Source organism: Heteronotia binoei, chromosome 10, assembly GCF_032191835.1.
Source record: "Heteronotia binoei isolate CCM8104 ecotype False Entrance Well chromosome 10, APGP_CSIRO_Hbin_v1, whole genome shotgun sequence".
NCBI classification, from domain to species: domain Eukaryota; kingdom Metazoa; phylum Chordata; class Lepidosauria; order Squamata; family Gekkonidae; genus Heteronotia; species Heteronotia binoei.
The window spans coordinates 8,661,091-8,685,675 of record NC_083232.1 but is presented as its reverse complement, the minus strand read 5'-3'; the positions used below and the strand labels follow the sequence as shown (position 1 = coordinate 8,685,675).

The 24,585-nt window shown below is 51.0% G+C and overlaps 1 protein-coding gene across 1 annotated transcript in view; it reads left to right on the top strand.

Annotated features, from left to right (window-relative positions):
* LOC132578076 (vasoactive intestinal polypeptide receptor-like) overlaps positions 1-22,568 on the top strand; it is a gene marked incomplete at its 5' end in the record, with an annotated part of 92,328 nt that extends 69,760 nt beyond the window's left edge. Inside the window, 3 exons of the mRNA XM_060247908.1 lie at positions 15,830-15,968; positions 19,470-19,511; positions 22,363-22,568. Coding sequence (XP_060103891.1) covers positions 15,830-15,968; positions 19,470-19,511; positions 22,363-22,554 — 373 coding nt within the window. The remainder of the gene's footprint in view (positions 1-15,829; positions 15,969-19,469; positions 19,512-22,362) is intronic.
* Between the last annotated feature and the right edge of the window lie 2,017 nt (positions 22,569-24,585).

Below are 24,585 nucleotides of genomic sequence, written 5' to 3'. Positions count from 1 at the left end.
TCCACTCTCTCTCCCCCTCACTGCCCCGCTCTCTCTCTCTCCCTTGCTTTCACTCTCTCTCCCCCTCACTGCCCTGCTCTCTCTCTCTCTCTCGCTTCCACTCTCTCTCTCTCCCCCTCACTGCCCCGCTCTCTCTCTCTCCCTTGCTTCCACTCTCTCTCCCCCTCACTGCCCCGCTCTCTCTCTCTCCCCCTCACTGCCCTGCTCTCTCTCTCTCTCTTGCTTCCACTCTCTCTCTCTCCCTCTCACTGCCCCGCTCAATCTCTCTCTCTTGCTTTCACTCTCTCTCCCTCCCTTTTCCTCGGGTCCAAGGGAAGGGCCCTACAGAGGGAAGGGGGTTAAATAGAGCAGCCTGACCCCTCCCTGGCTTCCCTGTAGCTACGGGCGTGTTCACGACTGAACCTCGATTCCCCCATCCAGTGCTATGTCATGCTACCTGTTCCCATCCATGTAGGGTTTGAAATTTGCCTTTGCAGGCAACTCTTTTCCAGGACTGCTAAATCTGGGCTGGAAAATTCCTGGAGATTTGGGAGTGGAGCCTGGGGAGGTTGCGGTCTGAGGAGGGAAGGGAACTGAACTGGGTAGAACACCATACTGGCTACCCTCCAAAGAAGCCGTTTTCTCCGGAGGAATTGATTTCTGGAGATCAGTTGTGATTCCAGGAGATCTTCAGGGCTCACCTGGAGGGCGCCTCTGCCCAAATGTCCTTGGATCAATTCTTCTTCTGAAGTGCTGACATTCGGCATGAGAAAACGGATGCTTTCTCCTTTAAAAACATGCATTTTCTCCTTTAGATGTTACTCCTTTATCAGTAGCCCTCCTTTTCCACTGATACTCAAAAGAACATAAGAGAAGCCATGTTGGATCAGGCCAATGGCCCATCCAGTCCAACACTCTGTGTCACATAAGAACATAAGAGAAGCCATGTTGGATCAGGCCAATGGCCCATCCAGTCCAACACACTGTGTCACACTGTGGCCAATACACACACACTGTGGCTAATAGCCACTGATGGACCTCTGCTCCATATTTTTATCCAATCCCCTCTTGAAGCTGGTTATGCTTGTAGCCGCCACCACCTCCTGTGGCAGTGAATTCCATGTGTGAATCACCCTTTGGGTGAAGAAGTACTTCCTTTTATCTGTTTTAACCGGAACTGCTCAGCAATTTCATTGAAGGCCCATGAGTTCTTGTATTGTGAGAAAGGGAGAAAAGGACTTCTTTCTCTACTTTCTCCATCCCAGGCATAATCTTTTAAACCTCTATCATGTCAGCCCGCAGTCGACGTTTCTCCAAGCTGAAGAGCCCCAAGCGTTTTAACCTTTCTTCATAGGGAAAGTGTTCCAAACCTTTAATCATTCTAGTTGCCCTTTTCTGCACTTTTCCCAATGCTATAATATCCTTTTTGTGGTGCAGTGACCAGAATTGCACACAGTATTCCAAATGAGATCGCACCATCAATTTATACAGGGGCATTATGATACTCAAGAGATACTCCACCATGTTAACCAATGCAGTCAACTAATGTAAGACAAGCCAGTCAGCAAATGCAAGGGGACTAAAAGGTAAAGATAGTTGCCTGTGCAATCACCAGTCGTTTTCGACTCTGGGGTGATGTTGCTTTCACAACATTTTCACGGCAGGCTTTTCATGGGGTGGTTTGCCATTGCCTTCCCCAGTCGTCTACACTTTCCTCCAGCAAGCTGGGGACTCATTTGACCGACCTCAGAAGGACGGAAGGCTGAGTTGACCTGGAGCCGGCTACCTGAACCAGCTTCCGCTGGGATCAAACTCAGGTCGTGAGCAGAGGGCTCTGACTGCAGTACTGCAGCTTTACCACTCTGCGCCACGGGGCTCTTCGCAAGGGGACTAGGTGTGCCCAATTCAGAAGCAATGCAAAAAAGTATCTGACCCGATAATATACAATAAAGAATGCAAAAAGAAAATGGAATTGCATAAGTAGAAAACAATGCAGAAAGAACAAGATAATGCTTCCAATAAACTAAAATGCTGATAGCACAGCAGATAAGCTGGGTTCTGCCAGCGAAACAGAATGGATATCCTTTCCCAGTATGGCCCCAAGGCAAATTGAAGCCGCCATTTTGCATTTTATGGTTTCTTTGTCTGCTTGAGATCTAGAACAAGCCAGAGTTGACTTTCCATCTGCTGGTTTCCCAAGGTAAAAAGATGACCCCATCCTCCATTTGCAGGTAGCAGCAATAGTTACAAACAATACAGTCCAACCCAAATGTCCCAAATCCTGGTCATGATTCACGGGATCCAGGCTACTGGAGTCTTTAAGAGGACTCTAAAATCCCTGTTTGCTTTATAGGTTTGCTTAAGAACATCAGAAGAGCTCTGCTGGATCAGACCAGTGAGGGCCCATCTAGTCCAGCCTCCTGTCTCACTCAGGGGCCAACCAGTTCCTCTGGAGGGCCAACAACAGAGCTCAGAGGCTGAGGCCTTCCCCTGAGAAGAACATCAGAAGAGCCCTGCTGGATCAGACCAGTGAGGGTCCATCTAGTCCAGCCTCCTGTCTCACTGAGGGGCCAACCAGTTCCTCTGGAGGGCCAACAACAAGGCAGAGAGGCTGAGGCCTTCCCCTGAGAAGAACATCAGAAGAACCCTGCTGGATCAGACCAGTGAGGGTCCATCTAGTCCAGCCTCCTGTCTCACTCAGGGGCCAACCAGTTCCTCTGGAGGGCCAACAAGGCAGAGAGGCTGAGGCCTTCCCCTGAGAAGAACATCAGATGAGCCCTGCTGGATCAGACCAGTGAGGGTCCCTCTAGTCCAGCCTCCTTTCTCACACAGGGGCCAACCAGTTCCTCTGGAGGGCCAACAACAGGGCAGAGAGGCCGAGGTCTTCCCCTGATAAGAACCCAAGAAGAGCCCTGCTGGATCAGACCAGTGAGGGTCCATCTAGTCCACCATCCTGTCTCACGCAGTAGCCAGACAGTTCCTCTGGAAGTCCAACAGCAGAGCACAGAGGCTCTTCCCCTGATGTTGTCTCCTGGCACTGGTAATCAGAGGCTGAGTGAGAGCCAGTTTGGTGTAGTGGTTAAGTGCGTGGACTCTTATCTGGGAGAACTGGGTTTGATTCCCCACTCCTCCACTTGCACCTGCTGGAATGGCCTTGGGTCAGCCATAGTTCTTTTAGGAGTTGTCCTGGAAAGGGCAGCTGTTGTAAAAGCTCTCAGCCCCACCTACTGCACAAGGTGTCTGTTATGGTGCGGGGGGGGGGGGGAGGTAAAAGAGAGACTCTGAGATTCAGGGTATAGGGCAGGATATAAATCCAATGCCATCATCTTCTTCTCTAAACGTAGAGCCAGTCACCAATGGCTAGTAGCCCACGACTAATAGGTCCTCTATGAATCTATCTTGACCCCTTTTCGAGTCACCTTTCCCTGTGGCCATCTCTACATCACTGCTTACAGTTTTTATCTTCTCCTCCATAACCGTTTCCAGTATCACCCTTTAGATTTAGTAGGCATTCAGGGGCAATCCAACCGTTTACAAAAGAGATGGGCCATACATGAGCCGAAATGGCACCAGACCGCTGTCATTGAATATCAAAAAAAAGTTCACCAGGCAGCTTCTGAATTGATTTTGGAGAAAGCCTACACGATCCAAAACGTTTCCGGGGATGATTCATCCCTCAGGAACGATGGGGCAAAGGTCTAAGGCCATCCAAACAGGATCTGGCTGGAGTTTGCAAACAGGCACGTGGCAGGAAATTACTGCGTTGGAGGAGAACAAGGGGTCATGTGGGGAACTGTCCACACCATGGAAAGCAAACAGTGTGCAATTAATTGTGTGTTTGTGTTTAAAGTGCCATCAAGTTATTATGGTAATGCCATCAAGTTTTTGAGGCAAGAGAGTAACAGAGGTGGTTTGAAAGAGGCCCTTTATCTGTCAGCCTTCCCCCTATTTCGCTCCTTTCTCCTGTTCTTTTTATTTGTCGATCTACTCCCCATCTCTTCCCCACACACACACCTTTTCTCCACAGGTCTGTCTATCCCCAACACTAGGTGATGGGAAAGACCTCTGCCTGAGACCCCTGAACGCAGCTGCCAGTCTGAGGAGACAAGACTGACCTTGATGGACAAAGGGTCTAATTCAGTATAAGGCAGCTTCATGTCAGGGTTCCATACAAGGCAGGGGTCATGGCTTGGTGACAGAGTATCTGCTTGGCATGCAGAAGGTCCCAGATTCAATCCTCAGCAGCTCCAGTTGAAAGGACCAGGCAGGAGGTGACGGGAAAGACATCAGCCTGAGACCCTGGAGAGCCAGGAGGAGGAGCCATGGCTCAGGGGAAGAACCTCTGCTTGGCGTGCAGAAGGTCACAGGTTCAATCCCCAGCATCTCCAGTTAAAAAGGACCAGGCAGGAGGTGATGGGAAAGACCCCAGCCTGAGACCCGGGAGAGCCAGGAGGAGGAGCCATGGCTCAGGGGAAGAACCTCTGCCTGGCATGCAGAAGGTCCCAGCTTCAATCCCTGGTATCTCCAGTGAAAAGGACCAGGCAGGAGGTGATGGGAAAGACCTCAGCCTGAGACCCGGGAGAGCCAGGAGGAGGAGCCATGGCTCAGGGGAAGAACCTCTGCTTGGCATGCAGAAGGTCCCAGCTTCAATCCTCAGCATCTCCAGTTAAAAAGGACCAGGCAGGAGGTGATGGGAAAGACCTCAGCCTGAGACCCTGGAGAGCCAGGAAGAGGAGCCATGGCTCAGGGGAAGAACCTCTGCTTGGCATGCAGAAGGTCCCAGGTTTAGTCCCCAGCATCTCCAGTTAAAAAGGACCAGGCAGGAGGTGATGGGGAATACCTCAACCCTGAAGAGCCAGGAGGAGGAGCCATGGCTCAGGAGAAGAACCTCTGCTTGGCATGCAGAAGGTCCCAGATTCAATCCTCAACAGCTCCAGTTGAAAAGACCAGGCAGGAGGTGACGGGAAAGGCCTCTGCTGAGGCCCTGGGGATCTGCTGCCAGCCTGAGTAGGCAATACCGACTTTGATAGACTATTGGTTAGATTCCTCATAAGGCAGCTTCATACTTGCACAATCAAACTGGAGGCTAGATTTCAGTTCCTAAGAGTTGAGCTATTTGAAGATGGAATCAGTTAATCTAGTTGGGTGGTGGACTCTTCCCTCTCTGGGTTGCAAGCAGAAGCTAGACAGCCAACAGTTGGGAATGTACTGACTCCGAATTTCCTGCTTTGATTCAGGGGTAAAAATATGAGGTCCCTTTCAGTGCTCGGACCCTACACCTCTAATCTCCCAATGAAAACCTTTGGAATTGTGTTAATCATCAAAGGGTGATTAACACATGGAATTCACTGCCACGGAAGGTGGTGGTGGCTGCAAGCATAGACAGCTTCAAGAGGGGATTGGATAAACATTTGGAGCAGAAGTCCATCAGTGGCTCTTATCCACAGCATGTTGTTGGACCTCTCTGTCTGGGACAGTGATGCTCTGTATTCTTAGTGCTTAAGAGGGGCAACAGTGTGAGAACTTCTAGTGTTCTGGCCTCACTGGTGGACCTCCTGATAGCACTTGGGTTTTTTGGCCACTGTGTGACACAGAGTGTTGGACTGGATGGGCCATTGGCCTGATCCAACATGGCTTCTCTTATGTGAACATATGAAGAACATATGAAGCTGCCTTATACTGAATCAGACTCTTGGTCCATCAAAGTCAGTATTGTCTACTCAGACTGGCAGTGGCTCTCCAGGGTCTCAGCTGAGGTTTTTCACACCTACTTGCCTGGACCCTTTTTTAGTTGGAGATGCTGGGACCTTCTGCTTCCCAAGCAGATGCTCTACCACTGAGCCACCATCCCATGTCTGGGGCAAGTGATGCTCTGTATTCTAGCCCCACTTATGAACCTCCTTTCTTTTCTAGCCACTGTGTGACACAGAGTGTTGGGCTGGATGAGCCACCGGCCTGATCCAACATGGCTTCTCTTATGTTCTTATGTCGGGGGCAGTGATGCTCTCTACTCTTGGTGCTGAGGGGGCACAGTGGGAGGCCTTCTAGTGTCCTGCCCCACTGGTGGACCTCCTAATGGCTCCTGGTTTTTGGCCACTGTATGACACAGAGTGTTGGACTGGATGGGCCACTGGCCTGATCCAACATGGCTTCTCTTATGTTCTTATGTGACACAGAGTGTTGGACTGGATGGGCCATTGGCCTGATCCAACAGGGCTTCTCTTGTGTTCTTATGTGACACAGAGTGTTGGACTGGATGGGCCACTGGCCTGACCCAACAGGGCTTCTCTTATGTTCTTATGACTTACACATGCTTTCTTTTGGCTGTATCTGCGATCAAGAATGATATCCTGTCTTTGCTCCAAGGAGCTTGAGGCGGATTGAATGGTTCTTCCATCCTCACGACAACCCCGTGAAGTGGGCTGGACTGAGAGAGTGGGGGACTTGACCTCACATCACCTGGGAGCTTTGTGACTGAGTGAAGACCGTATCTCTTGCTCTGCCAGCAGCTGTTGCGGAAGCGTTGTACGGGCTGTCGTGCGCTCGCTGGCCGTTGCGTCTGGCTCAAGAGGTCCCTCGTTCGGGACTTCTGATTAAATCAGCATATTAAAAGATGTCCCCAGTCGGGACCGTGAAATGATGAAGTTGAATGCTGCTTTCTTGGAGTTCTGACCTCATTAGGAGGAATCTGCCTGTCTGGCCGGAGGCAACATTATCTATTCATTAGCTATCGACCCTGATGCTGCTTCTGTGTAAATTTACAAGGAAATTGAGGCTGGTGGAAGATGAGGCAGCGACTTTAATTATCCTATGGAATAATGAATGATTCAGCAAAACGGACAGCAGCTCAGGGTGGGGAAAGACTTCACTTTGGCAACGGCATATTTCCAAAGCTTAGATTTGCTGGGACAACAGGAATAGGACTGGGGACATCTTTTACTAATTTACTAATAAGGAAGACAGGGGTGACACAGAGTGTTGGACTGGATGGGCCATTGGCCTGATCTAACATGGCTTCTCTTAGGTTCTTATGTGACACAGACTGTTGGACTAGATGGACCATCGGCCTGATCCAACATGGCTTCTCGTATGTTCTTACATGACAGTGTTGGACTGGATGGGCCATTGGCTTGATCTAACATGGCTTCTCTTAGGTTCTTATGTGACACAGAGTGTTGGACTGGATGGGCCATTGGCCTGATCCAACATGTCTTCTCTTATATTCTTATGCAACACAGAGTGTTGGACTGAATGGGCCATTGGCCTGATCCAACATGGCCTCTCTTATGTTCTTATGTGACACAGAGTGTTGGACTGGATGGGCCATTGGCCTGATCCAACATGTCTTCTCTTATATTCATATGCAACACAGAGTGTTGGACTGAATGGGCCATTGGCCTGATCCAACATGGCCTCTCTTATGTTCTTATGTGACACAGAGTGTTGGACTGGATGGGCCATTGGCCTGATCCAACATGGCTTCTCTTATGTTCTTATGTGGCACCGAGTGTTGGACTGGATGGGCCATTGGCCTGATCCAACGTGGCTTCTCCTAGGTTCTTATGTGACACAGAGTGTTGGACTGGATGGGCCATTGGCCTGATCCAACGTGGCTTCTCTTATGTTCTTATGTGACACAGAGTGTTGGACTGGATGGGCCATTGGCCTGATCCAACATGGCTTCTCTTATGTTCTTATGTGACACAGAGTGTTGGACTGGATGGGCCATTGGCCTGATCCAACAGGGCTTCTCTTATGTTCTTATGTGGCACAGAGTGTTGGACTGGATGGGCCTGATCCAACATGGCTTCTCTTATGTTCTTATGTGACACAGAGTGTTGGACTGCATGGGCCATTGGCCTGAACAAACAGGGCTTCTCTTATGTTCTTATGTGACACAGAGTGTTGGACTGGATGGGCCATTGGCCTGATCCAACATGGCCTCTCTTATGTTCTTATGTGACACAGAGTGTTGGACTGGATGGGCCATTGGCCTGATCCAACATGGCTTCTCTTATATTCTTATGCAACACAGAGTGTTGGACTGGAGGGGCCATTGACCTGATCCAACAGGGCTTCTCTTATGTTCTTATGTGACAGAGTGTTAGACTGGAGGGGCCACTGGCCTGATCCAACATGGCTTCTCTTATGTTCTTATGTGATACAGAATGTTGGACTGGATGGGCCATTGGCCTGATCCAACAGGGCTTCTCTTATGTTCTTATGTGACAGAGTGTTAGACTGGAGGGGCCACTGGCCTGATCCAACAGGGCTTCTCTTATGTTCTTATGTGATACAGAATGTTGGACTGGATGGGCCATTGGCCTGATCCAACAGGGCTACTCTTATGTTCTTATGCGACACAGAGTATTGGACTGGAGGGGCCACTGGCCTGATCCAACATGGCTTATCTTATGTGACACAGAGTGTTGGACTGGAGGGGCCATTGGCCTGAACAAACAGGGCTTCTCTTATGTTCTTATGTGACACAGAGTGTTGGACTGGATGGGCCATAGGCCTGATCCAACATGGCCTCTCTTATGTTCTTATGTGGCACAGAGTGTTGGACTGGATGGGCCATTGGCCTGATCCAACAGGGCTTCTCTTATGTTCTTATGTGGCACAGAGTGTTGGACTGGATGGGCCATTGGCCTGATCCAACAGGGCTTCTCTTATGTTCTTATGTGGCACAGAGTGTTGGACTGGATGGGCCATTGGCCTGATCCAACATGGCCTCTCTTATGTTCTTATGTGACACAGAGTGTTGGACTGGATGGGCCATTGGCCTGATCCAACATGGCTTCTCTTATATTCTTATGCAACACAGAGTGTTGGACTGGAGGGGCCATTGACCTGATCCAACAGGGCTTCTCTTATGTTCTTATGTGACAGAGTGTTAGACTGGAGGGGCCACTGGCCTGATCCAACATGGCTACTCTTATGTTCTTATGCGACACAGAGTATTGGACTGGAGGGGCCACTGGCCTGATCCAACATGGCTTCTCTTATGTGACACAGAGTGTTGGACTGGAGGGGCCACTGGCCTGATCCAACATGGCTTCTCTTATGTGACACATAGTGTCGGACTGGAGGGGCCACTGGCCTGATCCAACATGGCTTCTCTTATGTGACACAGAGTGTTGGACTGGAGGGGCCACTGGCCTGATCCAACATGGCTTCTTATGTGACACAGAGTGTTGGACTGGAGGGGCCACTGGCCTGATCCAACATGGCTTCTCTTATGTGACACAGAGTGTTGGACTGGAGGGGCCACTGGCCTGATCCAACATGGCTTCTCTTATGTGACACAGAGTGTTGGACTGGAGGGGCCACTGGCCTGATCCAACATGGCTTCTCTTATGCGACACAGAGTGTTGGACTGGATGGGCCACTGGCCTGATCCAACATAGCTTCTCTTATGTTCTTATGGGTAGTTGTTGATTTTTCCCCATTTGGAAGGAGGCACTCAAAGAAGGCTGGGTTCAGAAGAGCGAAACCGCTGAGTGCGGGTCGAAAATCTCCCCCATCCCTTTCGTTTCGAATGACTTTAAATTGTCGTTCATCCTGCCAGCCTCAGGGTTTGCTTCAATGCCAGCACCTTGGCGATCAGACAGCCGATCTCTTTCTCTCTCTGTTTATCTCTTGGGCTTCGTCGTCTGTTGAAGAAATCAGTAGCCGACGGCTTCGCAGATTATATCGCCATCCTTTGCCAGTCCCATATTGAGTCTGAAACCAGATTACCAGGTGCGCCGGCGCTTCCACTTCTGACGCTCTGAATTTGGAGTGTTTCAGCTGCTTTAAATTTAGAAACGGCCCCATCCGCTTTCACTCTCGTTTCTCCAAAAGGCCTTCGGAGAGCGATCCAATGCAGTTCAAACACTTTACGGTCCACTCGGTTGTGGCGAGTTAAGCATGCGCTTATGTCTCCCGGTGAAATCAATGAGACGTTTCCAAGTAGTGCTGTGAGAAACTGTCGTTTTCTATCCACTCCCTTTTCCACTTGGCCTCCTTTTAGTACTCAGGCGCCCAGGGAAAGTTCGCAGAATGTCGGCCTCGCTTATGCACATGGAACATTTTCTTTTCCCCCAGAGAAAGCAATTGATGCACATTAATGCACAAATCCGGCAGCTCGTATGTTAATGAGCAGTGCTGGTTGCAGCTGGAATGCGCACACAACTGTTAGAATTGGAGGAACGAAATCAAAATCCCTCTATTCAGATGGAACTTCATTTGGAAAGCGAGGTAGTTCCACCTGAATAGCGGGATTTTGATTTCGTTCCTCGCTTGTGGGAAACTTAACCCAAGAGTCTTTATCTTGGCATCAGTTTCCCTTCCCTCCCGCCAAATTTTTCCTGCCAAACGGAATGCATTTTGCAATTATATCTTTGCATATAAATACTGTATGACATAAATGGTATAAAAAAGGCATGTCACCAGCATAAAAATGATGTAAAGGAAAGTCAGTAAGTGATGGGCTTTTAGTACTTCTTCACCCAAAAGGTGATTAACGTGTGGAATTCACTGCCACAGGACGTGGTGGCGGCTACACGCATAGCCAGCTTCAAGAGGGGTTTGGATAAATATATGGAGCAGAGGTCCATTAGTGGCTGTTAGCCACAGCATATTATTGGTCGCCCTGAAAGACGCTCTGCTCTAGTTGCCCATGAACTTCTCAGGCTGAATATCGACATAGCAGCTCTCAGTGAGGTCCGTTTCCCTGAGGAAGGTAGTCTTCAAGATCACGGTGCTGGCTATACCCTCTACTGGTCAGGTAAGTCAAAGGCTGAGAGCCGCCTTTCTGGCGTTGGCTTCAAGGTCAGGAACTCCATTGCCTCCAAACTCGAAAACCTGCCAACAGGTCACTCAGATCGCATCATGTCCATGCGCCTCCCACTTCAAAACAAGCAGCATGCAACACTCTTCAGTGTGTATGCCCCAACCCTTCAAGCAGATCCTGCAGAAAAGAACAAGTTCTATGCTGATCTACGCAACCTCGTACGGAAGACCCCTACAGAGGACAAGGTGATCATCCTTGGCGACTTCAATGCCAGAGTAGGTAAAGACTCGGAAGCCTGGAAAGGAGTACTTGGCAAACACGGCATTGGCAACTGCAATGACAACGGGCGCCTCCTGCTAGAATTCTGCATAGAGCACCAGCTCACCATCACCAACACTATCTTCCAGCAGAAGAACAGTCTGAAGACAACCTGGATGCACCCACGGTCCAAGCACTGGCACCTTATCGACTACATTCTGGTGCGCCAGAGAGACCTTCGAGATGTCTTACACACCCGAGTAATGCCCAGTGCAGAATGTCATACGGATCATCGTCTTGTACGCTGCAATCTCCGTCTTCACTTTAAACCCACACCCAGGAGAGGAGGTATCCCTCGGAGGAAGTTTCAGGTTGGCAGTCTCCAGTCAGCCGAAGTTAAAGCTGTCTTCCAGGCAAAACTCCAGTCAAGAATTGAGGACCCCAGTTGCCCCACAGACCCTTCTCCAGAAGCACTCTGGGAACACCTAAAAACTACCATCCTGCAGATCTCTGAAGAAGTCCTCGGGTTCTCCACAAGGAAGAACAAGGACTGGTTTGATGAGAACAATCAAGAGATCCAACGTTTACTGGCGAAAAAGAGATCTGCCTACCAAGCACATCTTGCTCAGCCCTCCTGCCCTGGGAAAAAAGCAACCTTTCGCGCTGCATGTAGCAACCTCCAGCGCAAGCTTCGAGACATTCAGAACGATTGGTGGACCAAGCTTGCAGAGAGAACCCAGCTGTGTGCAGACACTGGTGATTTAAGAGGGTTCTACGAAGCCCTGAAGGCAGTATATGGTCCATCATATCAGGTTCAGAGTCCCTTGCATAGTGCAGACGGCCAAGTGCTCCTCACAGACAAGGCATCCATACTGAACCGGTGGTCGGAGTATTTTCAGGTTCTCTTCAGTGCCAACCGTGTAGTTCAAGATTCAGCAATCCACCTCACTCCACTTCAACCAGTGAAAACAGAGTTGGATGAGATCCCCACCCTAGAAGAGACTGTTAAAGCCATCAAGCAACTGAAAAGTGGCAAGGCAGCGGGAGTTGATGGAATTCCACCAGAGATCTGGAAGCATGGGGGCACAGTACTACATAGCTCACTTCACGAAGTACTTGTCACCTGCTGGGAACAAGGCAAATTACCACAGGACTTTCGCGATGCAATCATCATCACCCTATACAAGAACAAAGGGGAAAAGTCAGACTGCTCCAACTACCGGGGGATAACCCTGCTCTCCATCGCAGGCAAAATCCTTGCCAGAATACTCTTGAACAGACTGGTGCCCACCATTGCAGAAGAACTCCTCCCAGAGAACCAGTGCGGCTTCAGAGCTAACAGGAGCACCACCGACATGGTATTTGTTTTCAGGCAGCTCCAAGAGAAATGCAGGGAACAGAACAAGGCTCTGTATGTGACTTTTGTCGACCTTACCAAAGCCTTCAATACCGTTAGCAGGAAAGGCCTGTGGCAAATCTTGGAACGTTTAGGATGTCCCCCAAGGTTCCTCAGCATGATCATCCAGCTACACGAAGACCAGCTACACGAAGACCAGCGAGGCCAAGTCAGACACTGCAACGACCTCTCGGAGCCCTTTCCAATAGGCACAGGTGTAAAGCAAGGCTGCGTTCTCGCGCCAACTCTCTTTAGCATGATGCTTCAAAGAGCCGCAGTAGATCTAGATGATGATGATGGTGTCTACATCCGCTTTCGCACCGATGGCAGCCTGTTCAACCTGAGGCGACTAAAGGCCCACTCCAAGACAATGGAAAAACTCATCCGAGAGCTACTGTTTGCTGATGATGCTGCACTCGTCTCCCACTCGGTATCAGCTCTGCAGCATATGACGTCCTGCTTTGCAGAGGCTGCCAAACTATTCAGCCTAGAAGTTAGTCTGAAGAAGACAGAAGTTCTCCACCAGCCTGCACCCCAGGAAGATTATCACCCTCCCTGCATCACTGTGGGTGAATCAGTTCTGAAGACAGTCCAGCAGTTCAGCTACCTGGGGTGCATCATCTCCTCAGATGCCAAGATCGACAAGGAGATTGACAACAGGCTGGCAAAGGCAAACCGTGCATTTGGCCGACTGCACAAAAGAGTGTGGAGCAACAAGCATCTGAAAAAAGGCACAAAGATCAATGTTTACAAAGCGGTTGTGATGACAACCCTCATCTACGGCTCCGAATCGTGGGTTTTATACCGCCATCACCTGCGACTCCTTGAGCGCTTTCATCAGCACTGCCTTCGCACCATCCTCAACATCCACTGGAGTGACTTTGTGACCAACACTGAAGTCCTCAAGCGGGCGGAGGTTACCAGCATCGAGGCACTGCTGCTGAAGACGCAGCTGCGCTGGGCAGGGCATATTTCTAGGATGGAAAACCACCGCCTTCCCAAGATTGCCCTGTATGGCGAACTCTCCACCAGCCATCGAAATAGAGGGGCACTAAAGAAGAGGTACAAGGACTCCTTGAAGAAATCCCTTGGCACCTGTCGCATCAACCATCACCAGTGGTCTGACCTAGCCTCAGATCGCAAAGCATGGAGGCACACCATCCACCAGGCTGTCTCTTCCTTTGAGAACGCACGCATAGCTGGTCTTGAGGACAAAAGGAGATTGAGGAAGAATCGCACTGCTACAGCACCAACCCTAAATCAGACTTTTCCCTGCAGCCGCTGTGGCCGGACCTGCCTGTCCCACATTGGTCTTGTCAGCCACCAGCGAGCCTGCAGCAGACGTGGACTATTGCACCCTTCTTAAATCTTCGTTCGCGAAGCCAAGCCGAGAGATTATTGGAACTGTCTAGGGCAGTGATGCTCTGTATTCTTGGTGCTTGGGGGGGGGGGGGGGGCAAAGTGGAAGGGCTTCTAACCCCACTTGTGAACCTCCTTTTTTTTGGCCACTGTGTGACACAGAGTGTTGGACTGCATGGGCCATTGGCCTGATCCATCATGGCTTCTCTTATGTGATACAGAGTGTTGGACTGCATGGACCATTGGCCTGATCCAACATGGCGTCTCTTATGTTCTTATGTGACACAGTGTGTTGGACTGCATGGGCCATAGGCCTGATCCAACATGGCTTCTCTTATGTGACACAGAGTGTTGGACTGGGTGGGCCACTGGCCTGATCCAACATGGCTTTTCTTATGTTCTTATGTGACACAGAGTGTTGGACTGGATGGGCCATTGGCCTGATCCAACAGGGCTTCTCTTATGTTCTTATTGTAGCAGGAACTCCTTTGCTTATTAGGCTACACCCCTCCGATGTAGCCGGTCCTCCAAGAGCTTAAGAGGTTCTTCTTTCAAGGCCTACTGTAAACTCTTGGAGAACTGGCTACATCAGGGGTGTGGGGCCTCATATGCCCACATAGAATAAACAACAGATGTTTGAGAGCAGGAAGGAAGGAAGGAAGGAAGGAAGGAAGGAAGGAAGGAAGGAAGGAAGGAAGGAAGGAAGGAAGGAAGGAAGGAAAATAGATGGGAGATGGGGGGATGGGAAGTGGGAAAAATCAACTTTAACTTGCAGTACATTCTCCAAACTGCCAGCTGGCTTGGCTTGGCAAAGTGATTTAAAGAGAGTGATGCCTTCTCCAAACTGGCTGACAGGCCAGCGGGGGGCTGCAAGAGCCACACAATATGTGTAACAAAAACCACACGTGGCTCCTAATCCACAGTATGGCCACCCCTACTTCATACACTGGGCATTTGATGACTCTCAGGTGATTGTGAAGATTAACTCCATTGAAAAGTACCTGCAAATCATTTTAAGAATTGCGACATGGTTGGGTTATTATAATAGACTTTTTGCCTGTACCTGCCCTTTGGAGATAGTGACTGCTGGTGGACATGTACAGAAGCCTCCGATGGTGTCTTTTCTCTGGGCATTCAGACTGTGTGGGTGGGCCATTCCATCTGAATAATCATCCATGAGGAGGGAAGAGCAACGCCCTGCATGTAGAAAATTAGCAGATCAGCTCGAACAGGGCCTTGACATGCTGATTTTCTAAGCGTAGGGAGATTCATTCAAACATGTGATCCCTGCAGTCCAACGTACAGCTGAAGAAGTTGTTCTCTCATACTGCTTCTGTTCTACGGCCAGTCTTCCTGCAGGCTGTCATATGGACATATGAAGCTGCCTTCTACTGAATCAGACCCCTGGTCCATCAAAGTCAGTATTGTCTACTCAGACTGGCAGCGGCTCTCCAGGGTCTCAAGCGGAGGTTTTTCACGCCTCTTTGCTTGGACCCTTTTTAGTTGGAGATGCCGGGGATTGAACCTGGGACCTTCTGCTTCCCAAGCCGATGCTCTACCACTGAGCCACAGCCCCATTCATGGCTCTCCAGGGTCTCAAGCTGAGGTTTTTCACGCCTATTTGCCTGGACCCTTTTTAGTTGGAGATGCCGGGGATTGAACCTGGGACCTTCCGCTTACCAAGCAGATGCTTTACCACTGAGCCACCATCCCTCCCCTCTTCCTTCCTTCCTTCCTTCCTTCCTTCCTTCCTTCCTTCCTTCCTTCCTTCCTTCCTTCCTATGAACATAGAAAGCTGCCTTCTACTGAATCAGACCCTGGGTCCATCAAAGTCAGTATTGTCTACTCAGACTGGCAGCGGCTCTCCAGCGTCTCAAGCTGAGGTTTTTCACACCTACTTGCCTGGACCCTTTTTAGTTGGAGATGCCGGGGATTGAACCTGGGACCTTCTGCTTACCAAGCAGATGCTCTACCACTGAGCCACTGTACCTCCCCACTGTCTTTTGCATTCTTGCCGATCTGTTTTAACCATCCTCTGTATTTCTGGTTGTTCGTCACAGGAGACTGGCCAAATCCACCCTCCTCCTGATCCCTCTCTTTGGCATCCATTACACCATCTTTGCCTTCTTCCCCGACGACGTCAAGAAGGAGATACGGGAAGTCAAGCTGGTCTTTGAACTCGTCCTGGGTTCTTTCCAGGTAAGTCAGGCACCTCCTACCCCACACAGACACACACGGCACTCCCATAGTTCCTCAGTTTGAGCCAGTTTGGGGTAGCGGTGAAGTGCGCGGACTCTTATCTGGGACAACCGGGTTTGATTCCCTGCTCCTCCACTTGCAGCCGCTGGAATGGCCTTGGGTTAGCCTTAGCTCTCGCAGGAGTTGTCCTTGAAAGGGCAGCTTCTGGGAGTCATCTAGTCCAACCCGCTGCACAATGCAGGAAACTCACAAACACCTCCCCCCTAGCTCTGGCAGAGGTTGTCCTTGAAAGGGCAGCTGCTGTGAGAGCCCTCTCCAGCCCCACACGCCTCACAGAGTATCTGTTGTGGGGGAGGAAGGTAAAGGAGATTGTGAGCCGCTCTGAGACTCTGAGTGGAGGAAAAGGAAAGGAAGGAAAGGTCCCCTGTGCAAGCACCAGTCGTTTCCGACTCTGGGGTGACGCTTTCACAACGTTTTCACGGCAGACTTTTTACGGGGTGGTTTTGCCATTGCCTTCCCCAGTCATCTACACTTTCCCCCCAGCAAGCTGGGTACTCCTTTGACCAACCTCGGAAGGATGGAAGGCTGAGTCAACCTTGGGCCGGCTACCTGAATCCAGCTTCCGCCGGAATCAAACTCAGGTTGTGAGCAGAGAGTTCAGACCACAGTACTGCAGTACTGCTGCTTTACCACTCTGCGCCACAGAGATAAACATGACTATCAATCCAATATCATCCTCTCCTCCTCCTCCTCTCACTGGAATTACATTCTGCTTTGTGGATTATCTCTCCGGTTCCCATTGCAGCGGCGTCCAGATCCTGCTGTCGTTGGGGGGGATTTTTTTCCCCGTCTGCCGTTTCCGATGCAAAAAGTGGTTGTAGCCTTTCATTTCATTTCATTTCTATCCCGCCCTACCCCACCGAGGCGGGCTCAGGGCGGCTCACAGCATAATAGTTCTAACAATAAGGTTTAAAAATTAAAATGCAATAATAATTTACAGCATTGAAAACAACCAGTATATCAACGTATCAATCAATGTCAGTATGCCCCTTGATGGAGCCAATCCTCCAAGAGCTGACAGGGCTCTTCTTACAGGGCCTGCTTTAAGCTCCAGGAGGATTGGCTACATCAGGGGTGCGTGGCCTAATATGCAAAGGAGGTCCTGCTAGAATTCCTTACAGGGCTCTTCGTACAGGGCCTACTGGAAGCTCCAGGAGGAGTGGCTACATCAGGGGGGTGTGGCCTAATAGGCAAAGGAGGTCCTGCTAGAATTCCTTACAGGGCTCTTCTTACAGGGCCTGCTGTAAGCTCCAGGAGGATTGGCTATGTCAGAGGTGTGTGGCCTAATAGGCAAAGGAGTTCCTGCTATAAAAAAAAAAACGTATCAATCAAAGTCAGTTATTGTCTTCCTTCAGAATATTTCAATGCCGGTCAGTTATAAGCCAACCGGAAGAGGACTGTCTTACGGGCCCTGCGAAACTGTCCAAAGTCCCGCAGGGCCCTGACCTCTTCCCGTAGCTGGTTCCACCAGCAAGGGGCTATGATTGAGAAGGCCCTGTCCCTACTTGACTTCAGCCGGGCCTCCTTTGGCCCGGGGATTACAAGCAGATTTCGAGAGCCGGATTGCAGCACTCTCTGGGGAGCGTATGGGAAGAGACGGTCCCTAAGGTAGGCAGGTCCTAGGCCATATAGATCAGTCGCCAAGGAACCAATCTCACATCAAGTCATCTGCTGAGAAACCCCAAGGTGTTGCGGGAGATTCTGAGCGGATTCTAAGGTGCCGTACTTGATTCATGCGGGAGGGCTGTTGAACCTTCTGGTTTCCCTACATGACCTTAAACTGGGGTCACCAGGGCTTCTTCTTTTTTGGTAGCAGGAGCTGCTTTGCATATTAGGCCACACACCCCTTGATGGAGCCAATCCTCCAAGAGCTGACAGGGCTCTTCTTACAGGGCCTGCTGTAAGCTCCAGGAGGATTGGCTATGTCAGAGGTGTGTGGCCTAATAGGCAAAGGAGTTCCTGCTATTAAAAAAAAGCCCTGGGGTCCCCAGTGTGCAATGGTGCCCGCCAATATTTTTCCAAGTGTTTTTAGAAAGTGGGAGGAGCCAAGTGAAGCCCCTGCCCAACAGGGCTTCTCATTGGCCATTGGAGACCTGATTGGCTCTGTGCAAATTAAAATGTTGTTATTTCAGTGGCGGCTGCCTTTACAGTGCCGGGTTCATTCTGTCTTCTTTCTCAGTGTAATTACTTCTCTTATCTCAGCGCTTGCCCTTTTTCTGTGCGTGCCCACAGCAGCCATTTTGTGTTGGCTCTTCTTCCCATGACAGCCATTTTGCTGCTTGCTTCTAGGGTTGCCAAGTCCAATCCCAGAAATATCTGGGGACTTTGGGGATGGAGCCAGGATACTTTGGGGGTGGAGCCAGGAGACACTGGGGTGGAGCTAGGGGACACTGGGGTGGAGCTAGGGGGAGGGGGGGAAACGGCGCCGGGGAGCGATGCTGCTGCCCGGCTACCGCCTCTTCTCCACTCGCCGTGGCTGAGCCCATCTCGGAGAAGCAGCCACGGCGAGCGGAGAAGAGGCGGCACAGCCCATCTCGAAGGAGCAGCTGCCGGGGGTAGAATCAGAGGGGGGGTGAAGGCGGGCTGGGGGCGTGGCGAGCCGCGAGTCCGGGTCCTAGAAGGGCCCGGATTCGCGGCTCGCCATGCTCCTGGCCTGCCTCCGCCCTGCCCTTCTCTGGTTTTGCCTGCGCTGCTGCCTCCTCTTGGCTGCTCCTCTGAGATGGGCTCAGCCTGGTGGTGGGTGGGGAGGGGGCGGCAGCCTCGCCCGCTCCAGGATGCGGCGGCTCGCCATGCTCCTCGGCGCCGTTTCCACCCCTCCCCCCGCTTCCATTTTTTTGGGGGAGCGGGGGAAGAGGGTGGAATTCCTGGGGTCCCCCGCCAGGGCGGGAGAGTTGGGAAGCCTACTTGCTTCACCTTCCACAGCAGCCATTTTGTGCCGACTCTCCTTCCCATGACAGCCATTTTGCTGTTTGCTTCACCTTCCACAGCAGCCATTTTGTGCTGTCTCTCCTTCCCATGACAGCCATTTTGCTGCTGGTTCTGCCTTCCACAGCAGCCATTTTGTGCTGTCTCGCCTTCCCGTGACAGCCATTTTGCTGCTGGCTCTGCCTTCCACAGCAGCCATTTTGTGCTGTTTCGCCTTCCTGTGACAGCCATTTTGCTGCTGGCTCTGCCTTCCACAGCAGCCATTTTGTGCTGGCTCTCCTTCCCTTGGCAGCCATTTTGCTGTTGGCTCCGTCTTCCACGGCAGCCATTTTGTGGCTATGCACAACCACCCTGTGGCAGAATTCTAAAGCTGCCCACAGGCTTAAAAAGATTAAGGACCCCTGATCTAGAACACCCTCCACTCTTTCTGTGGCAGCTGCCCATCACAAGAGAACAAAGGCGGTGAAATAAAAACCCCACGGTTCATTCCCTGTCTCTGTTTCTCTTCCTTTCCAGGGCTTTGTGGTGGCCGTGCTGTATTGCTTCCTCAACGGAGAGGTAAGATCAAGAGGCTAATTTGCTGAGGCCGCGGAGCAAAGACTGCCATCTCATTAAATGATTCGTTGATTAATCCTCTGCCTTTCTGCTGATTTGTCAGTGGATTCTCTGATTGCCGTTAATTAAATTTGCATCTCGCCAGACCCTCAATAGGAGCGTCTTTCGGATTGGATGAAGGGAGAGGGAGATGGTACAGCTCCAGAGACCCAAGTTAACCCTTAGCAATGAAGCTGGCTTCCACATGGAGGTCTGGGTGCCGTTTTCACCCACAAACGCTCTGCCAAATGGCTAGAGCGCTGGTGGCCAAACTGTGACTCGGGAGCCACATGCTGCGTGGCTCTTGAAGCCCCCACTGCCCCGTCAGCTGGATTGGAGAAGGCAGTTTGTCTCTTTAAATCACTTCTCCAAGCCAAACCAGCCAGTGGCTTGGAGAATGCACTTCAAGTTGAAGTTGCTTTCTTTCCACCTCGCCCTCCCTGCACCCGTTTGCCCTCCTTCCTTCTCTCAATCATCTGACATTCGTGTCTTGCGGCTCTCAGACATCTGACATTTATCCAATGTGGTTCTTGCGTTAAGCAAGTTTGGCCATCCCTGTGCTAGACTGTTCAATTGGCCCGAAACCACCCCGCTCGCTTCCGTGGCAGAGTACAGATTCGAACCTGGCTCTCCCAGATCAGACACTCCAACCCCTACACCACGCTTCTTGGAGAGTGCCCACTCACACAGAAACGATCACAATCGGTTTCATTCTCAAATTACTCTCTTTGTTAGGAAGTTTCTGTCCATATCTAGCCTTCCGTAATGCAAACCCATCGGATGTAATCTTGCCCTCCGGGCCCATTAGAAAATGAGTCTTTTGCTTGCTTATAGATCTGTTATCTCGCTGTACCCTGTGGGCTTAGAGCAGCTTATGTTAGTCATTCGGAAGATTTCTGTCCCTACAGGGAACTCGTGATCTGATACATTCAGTTGTGTGGCGGGAGAAAAAGGCCACGTTGACATTTCCTAGACATTAAATCTCAAACAAACAAAACAGCTTACTGTGTCAGGCATAACCAGTTCGAATTGCCATCAAAGGAGTTTTTTGCAAGTGGATATTTCTTGAGACGGTCCCCCAGGGTAGAATGGGTTTTGTGGGGGACTGGAGCTGAGTCTCTGGTGCGATTGTAACGGTTCAGCAGAACTCTTCCGAGGAGAAGGAAAGGGTCTTCACTCCCAGACTTTGGAATGTTTTTCCTGCCCCCGCAGTGGTATGACGTCTTTCAGTTGTACCGTTACACCGATGGCTTTCCTGTTAATTTTGCCCTCTATAATTAATCTTTACTCCGTTGGGTTAGTCAAATCTAACCTCAGTGATCCATGCCTCTAGTTACATCTAGACTGGATCTGGTGACATCTCGATCTAGTTACATCTAGACTTGACTACTGCAATGCGCTGTACCAGGGGCTACCCTTGAAGACTGTTCAGAGGCTGCAGCTAATACAGAACGCTGGGGCTAGACCGATGGTAAGGACCAGCTATAGGGAGCATGTGACCCCAGCAAACCCGTAGGCAGAAAATTTTAGTTGGGGGGGGGGAGGGAACCACTGAAAATTTTTTGGGGTGGAGGCCCCGCCCCCGGCAGCCCCCACTCTCTCCACCGCCACAGCTGTGGTGGCCCCCAATCTCCCTGCACCTCCGGCAGCCCCCGCCCTCCTCTGAGGCACCTCCCTTTCCCTCCCTTCCTCTCTCCCACTCACCCACCCAATGAAGCAGTGAAGCGTGGGCTCCTGGGGCTCTTATAAGCCGCCCCCCGCCGATCAGCTGATTGGCGGGGAAAACTGCGCTGAGACTGGCGGTTCCTACGCCAGCTTTCTGGCATGCTCAGAGGGAGGGGTTGCAAATACAGTAGAAGACAGAAACAGGACATAGGATGGCCTTAACAGGCTGGAAAACTGGGCTAAAACCAATAAAATGAATTTTAACAGGGATAAATGTAAAGTTCTGCATTTAAGTAGGAAAAATCCAATGCATGGTTATAGGATGGGGGAGACTTGTCTTAGCAGTAGTATGTGCGAAAAGGATCTACGGGTCTTAGTGGATCATACGCTGAACATGAGTCAACAGTGTGATGCGGTGGCTAAAAAGGCAAATGCAATTTGGGCTATATGAACAGAAGTATAGTGTCCAGATCATGTGAAGTGATGGTATAGCTTTACTCTGCTCTGGTAAGACCTCACCTGGAGTACTGTGTTCAGTTTTGGGCACCACATTTTAAGAAGGATATAGACAAGCTGCAACGAGTCCAGAGGAGGGCAACGAAGGTGGTGAGGGGTCTGGAGACCAAGCCCTATGAGGAAAGGTTGAAGGAGCTGGGCATGTTTAGCCTGGAGAGGAGGCGGCTGAGAGGTGATATGATCACCATCTTCAAGTACTTGAAGGGCTGTCCTATAGAGGAGGGTGTGGAATTGTTTTCTGTGGCCCCAGAAGGTAGGACCAGAACCAGTGGGTTGAAATTAAATCAAAAGAGTTTCCGGCTCAACATTAGGAAGAACTTCCTTACCGTTAGAGCGGTTCCTCATTGGAACAGGCTTCCTCGGGAGGTGGTGGGCTCTCCTTCCTTGGAGGTTTTTCAACAGAGGCTCGAGGGCCATCTGACAGCAATGAAGATCCTGTGAATTTAGGGGGAGGTGTTTGTACAGGTTGCTCTGCATTGTGAGGGTATTTGTGAGTTTCCTGCATTGTGCAGGGGGTTGGACTAGATGACCCTTGAGGTCCCTTCCAACTCAATTGTTCTATGATTCTATTACTCTTCTTCCTCTTCCTCTTTGGCTTATTTTTAGCATCCTGGCTTTCTCTCCTTTCTTTTAGGTTCAAGCTGAACTCAGACGCAAGTGGCGCCGGTGGCACATGGAGAGGTTCCTGGGCTCCGACACGAAGTATCACAACCCTTCCTTGGGAAGCAACGGCACCAATTTCAGCACCCAGATCTCGATGCTGACCAAGTGCAGCCCAAAGACGCACCGATGTCCCAGCTTCCAGGCTGACTTGTCCCTCGTCTGAGACGCGGCGGAACGAGTGGCAGACCGCTGGGGGTGGAAGGGGGACTCTGATCAGCCCACGAAAGCGTCGGGTTTCGAGACGCAAAGTTCTTTTGGTCACGACCACGTGCTCCTCGGCTAGTCGCTCCGAGGGCAAAATACTGGGGAAAGTCGCTTCCAGTCCTGAATGTATACGTGGATGGATTCTTTCGCACGCCCTTCCCAGATCTCAGACCGTAGGCATCTGGTTGTGTACTTCACATGTGTTGCAGACAAGGAGAAAACCTGGCTTTCTTCGCAAGGACCCTCGTCGGGCGCCATGGCGGGAACTCACGGGAGCAGACTTTGCCGACGCGTCTTTCAACGAAACGACTGTACACGAGCCAATGAAAAGAGAAGGATTTGTGACCTGATAACATGAAGGATTTGCAGGGAATTTTGGGTACAGAGATCAACTGCTTATCACCCAAATGGGTTTCCTTCCCTTAGATAAACTTCAGGTTTTATCTCGACTCCCCTTCTCTGTTGCTTTGCTACCAGAGGCTTTAACTGTGTCCCACGGCACACCCAATACGCTGTTCTGAGGGCCGTGGAAATATCACGGCTGGTTTTCTACTTTCGTCAGAGTTGGTGGAGTAGAGCTGGGATCATGAGAACATAAGAAAAGTCAGGTTGGGCCAGGCCAATCCAACACTCTGTATCACACAGTGGTCAAAAACCTAGCAGAGCTGGATTAACAATTAGGCCAAGTAGACACTGACCTACGGGCCCCCATGCCTTTAGGGGCCCCGGGTCAGCTCCCTTCCCCCCAGTTCCCTCCCTGCTTGCAGCTGTTCTTTGCCCGACTTGCCTGGTGAGGCTGCTGCCGGCGTTGTCGCCAAGTTTGCCTCTCTCTGCCTCTCCCCCGCAGCTTTGTCAAAGGGGCTTTGGAGAAGGGGGCCTGCAGGCTGCAGAGGGCGTCATGGGCGGTGGGGCGAGCGCTCAGGCTCTCTGATAATTTGCAAGCCCCCCCCCCAAGTTTTCAACTGCCTAGGGGCCTCCAGAGGGTTCAGTCTGGCCCTGAAATCCAGGTGCCCTCAGGAGGTCCACCAGCAGGGCCAGGAGTCCAGACACCCTCCCACTGTTGCCCCTGAAGCCCCAGGAACGGAGAGCATCACTGCCCTCGACGTAGTGTTCCATCTATACTTTTGGGGTCTCTCGGAACTCTCTCATCACTACCTACCTCACGCTGTGTCTGTTGTGGAGAGAGGAAGGGAAGGAGATTGCAAGCTCCAAGAGAAGGGTGGGGTATAAATCCAGTATCCTCCTCCCCCTCCTCCTCCTACCATTCATTCGGAGAGCCAGTTTGGTGTAGTGGTGAAGTGCGCGGACTCTTATCCGGGAGAACCAGGTTTGATTCCCCACTCCTCCCCTTGCACCTGCTGGAATGGCCTTGGATCAGCCATAGCTCTAATAGAGAGCCAGTTTGGTGTAGTGGTTAAGTGCAGGGACTCTTACCTGGGAGAACCGGGTTTGATTCCCCACTCCTCCACTTGCAGCTGCTGGAATGGCCTTGGGTCAGCCATAGCTCTGGCAGAGGTTGTCCTTGAAAGGGCAGCTGCTGAGAGAGCCTCTCTAGCCCCACCCACGTCACAGAGTGTCTGTTGTGGGGGAGGAAGGGAAAGGAGATTGTGAGCTGCTCTGAGACTCTTTGGAGTGGAGGGCGGGATATAAATCCAATATCTTCTTCTTCTTCCTCCACTTGCAGCTGCTGGAATGGCCTTGGGTCAGCCATAGCTCTGGCAGAGGTTGTCCTTGAAAGGGCAGCTGCTGAGAGAGCCTCTCCAGCCCCACCCAACTCACAGGGTGTCTGTTGTGGGGGAGGAAGGGAAAGGAGATTGTGAGCCGCTCTGAGACTCTTTGGAGTGGAGGGCGGGATATAAATCCAATATCATCTTCTTCTTCTGTGTTGTTCTGAAGCAGTAGAACAAAGCTGTTAACCTGTTTCTCTTCCTCCATTAACCGCATTGCTCTTTGTTGGTTGCACAATCCCCAGGTGGGGCAGGAGATCCCC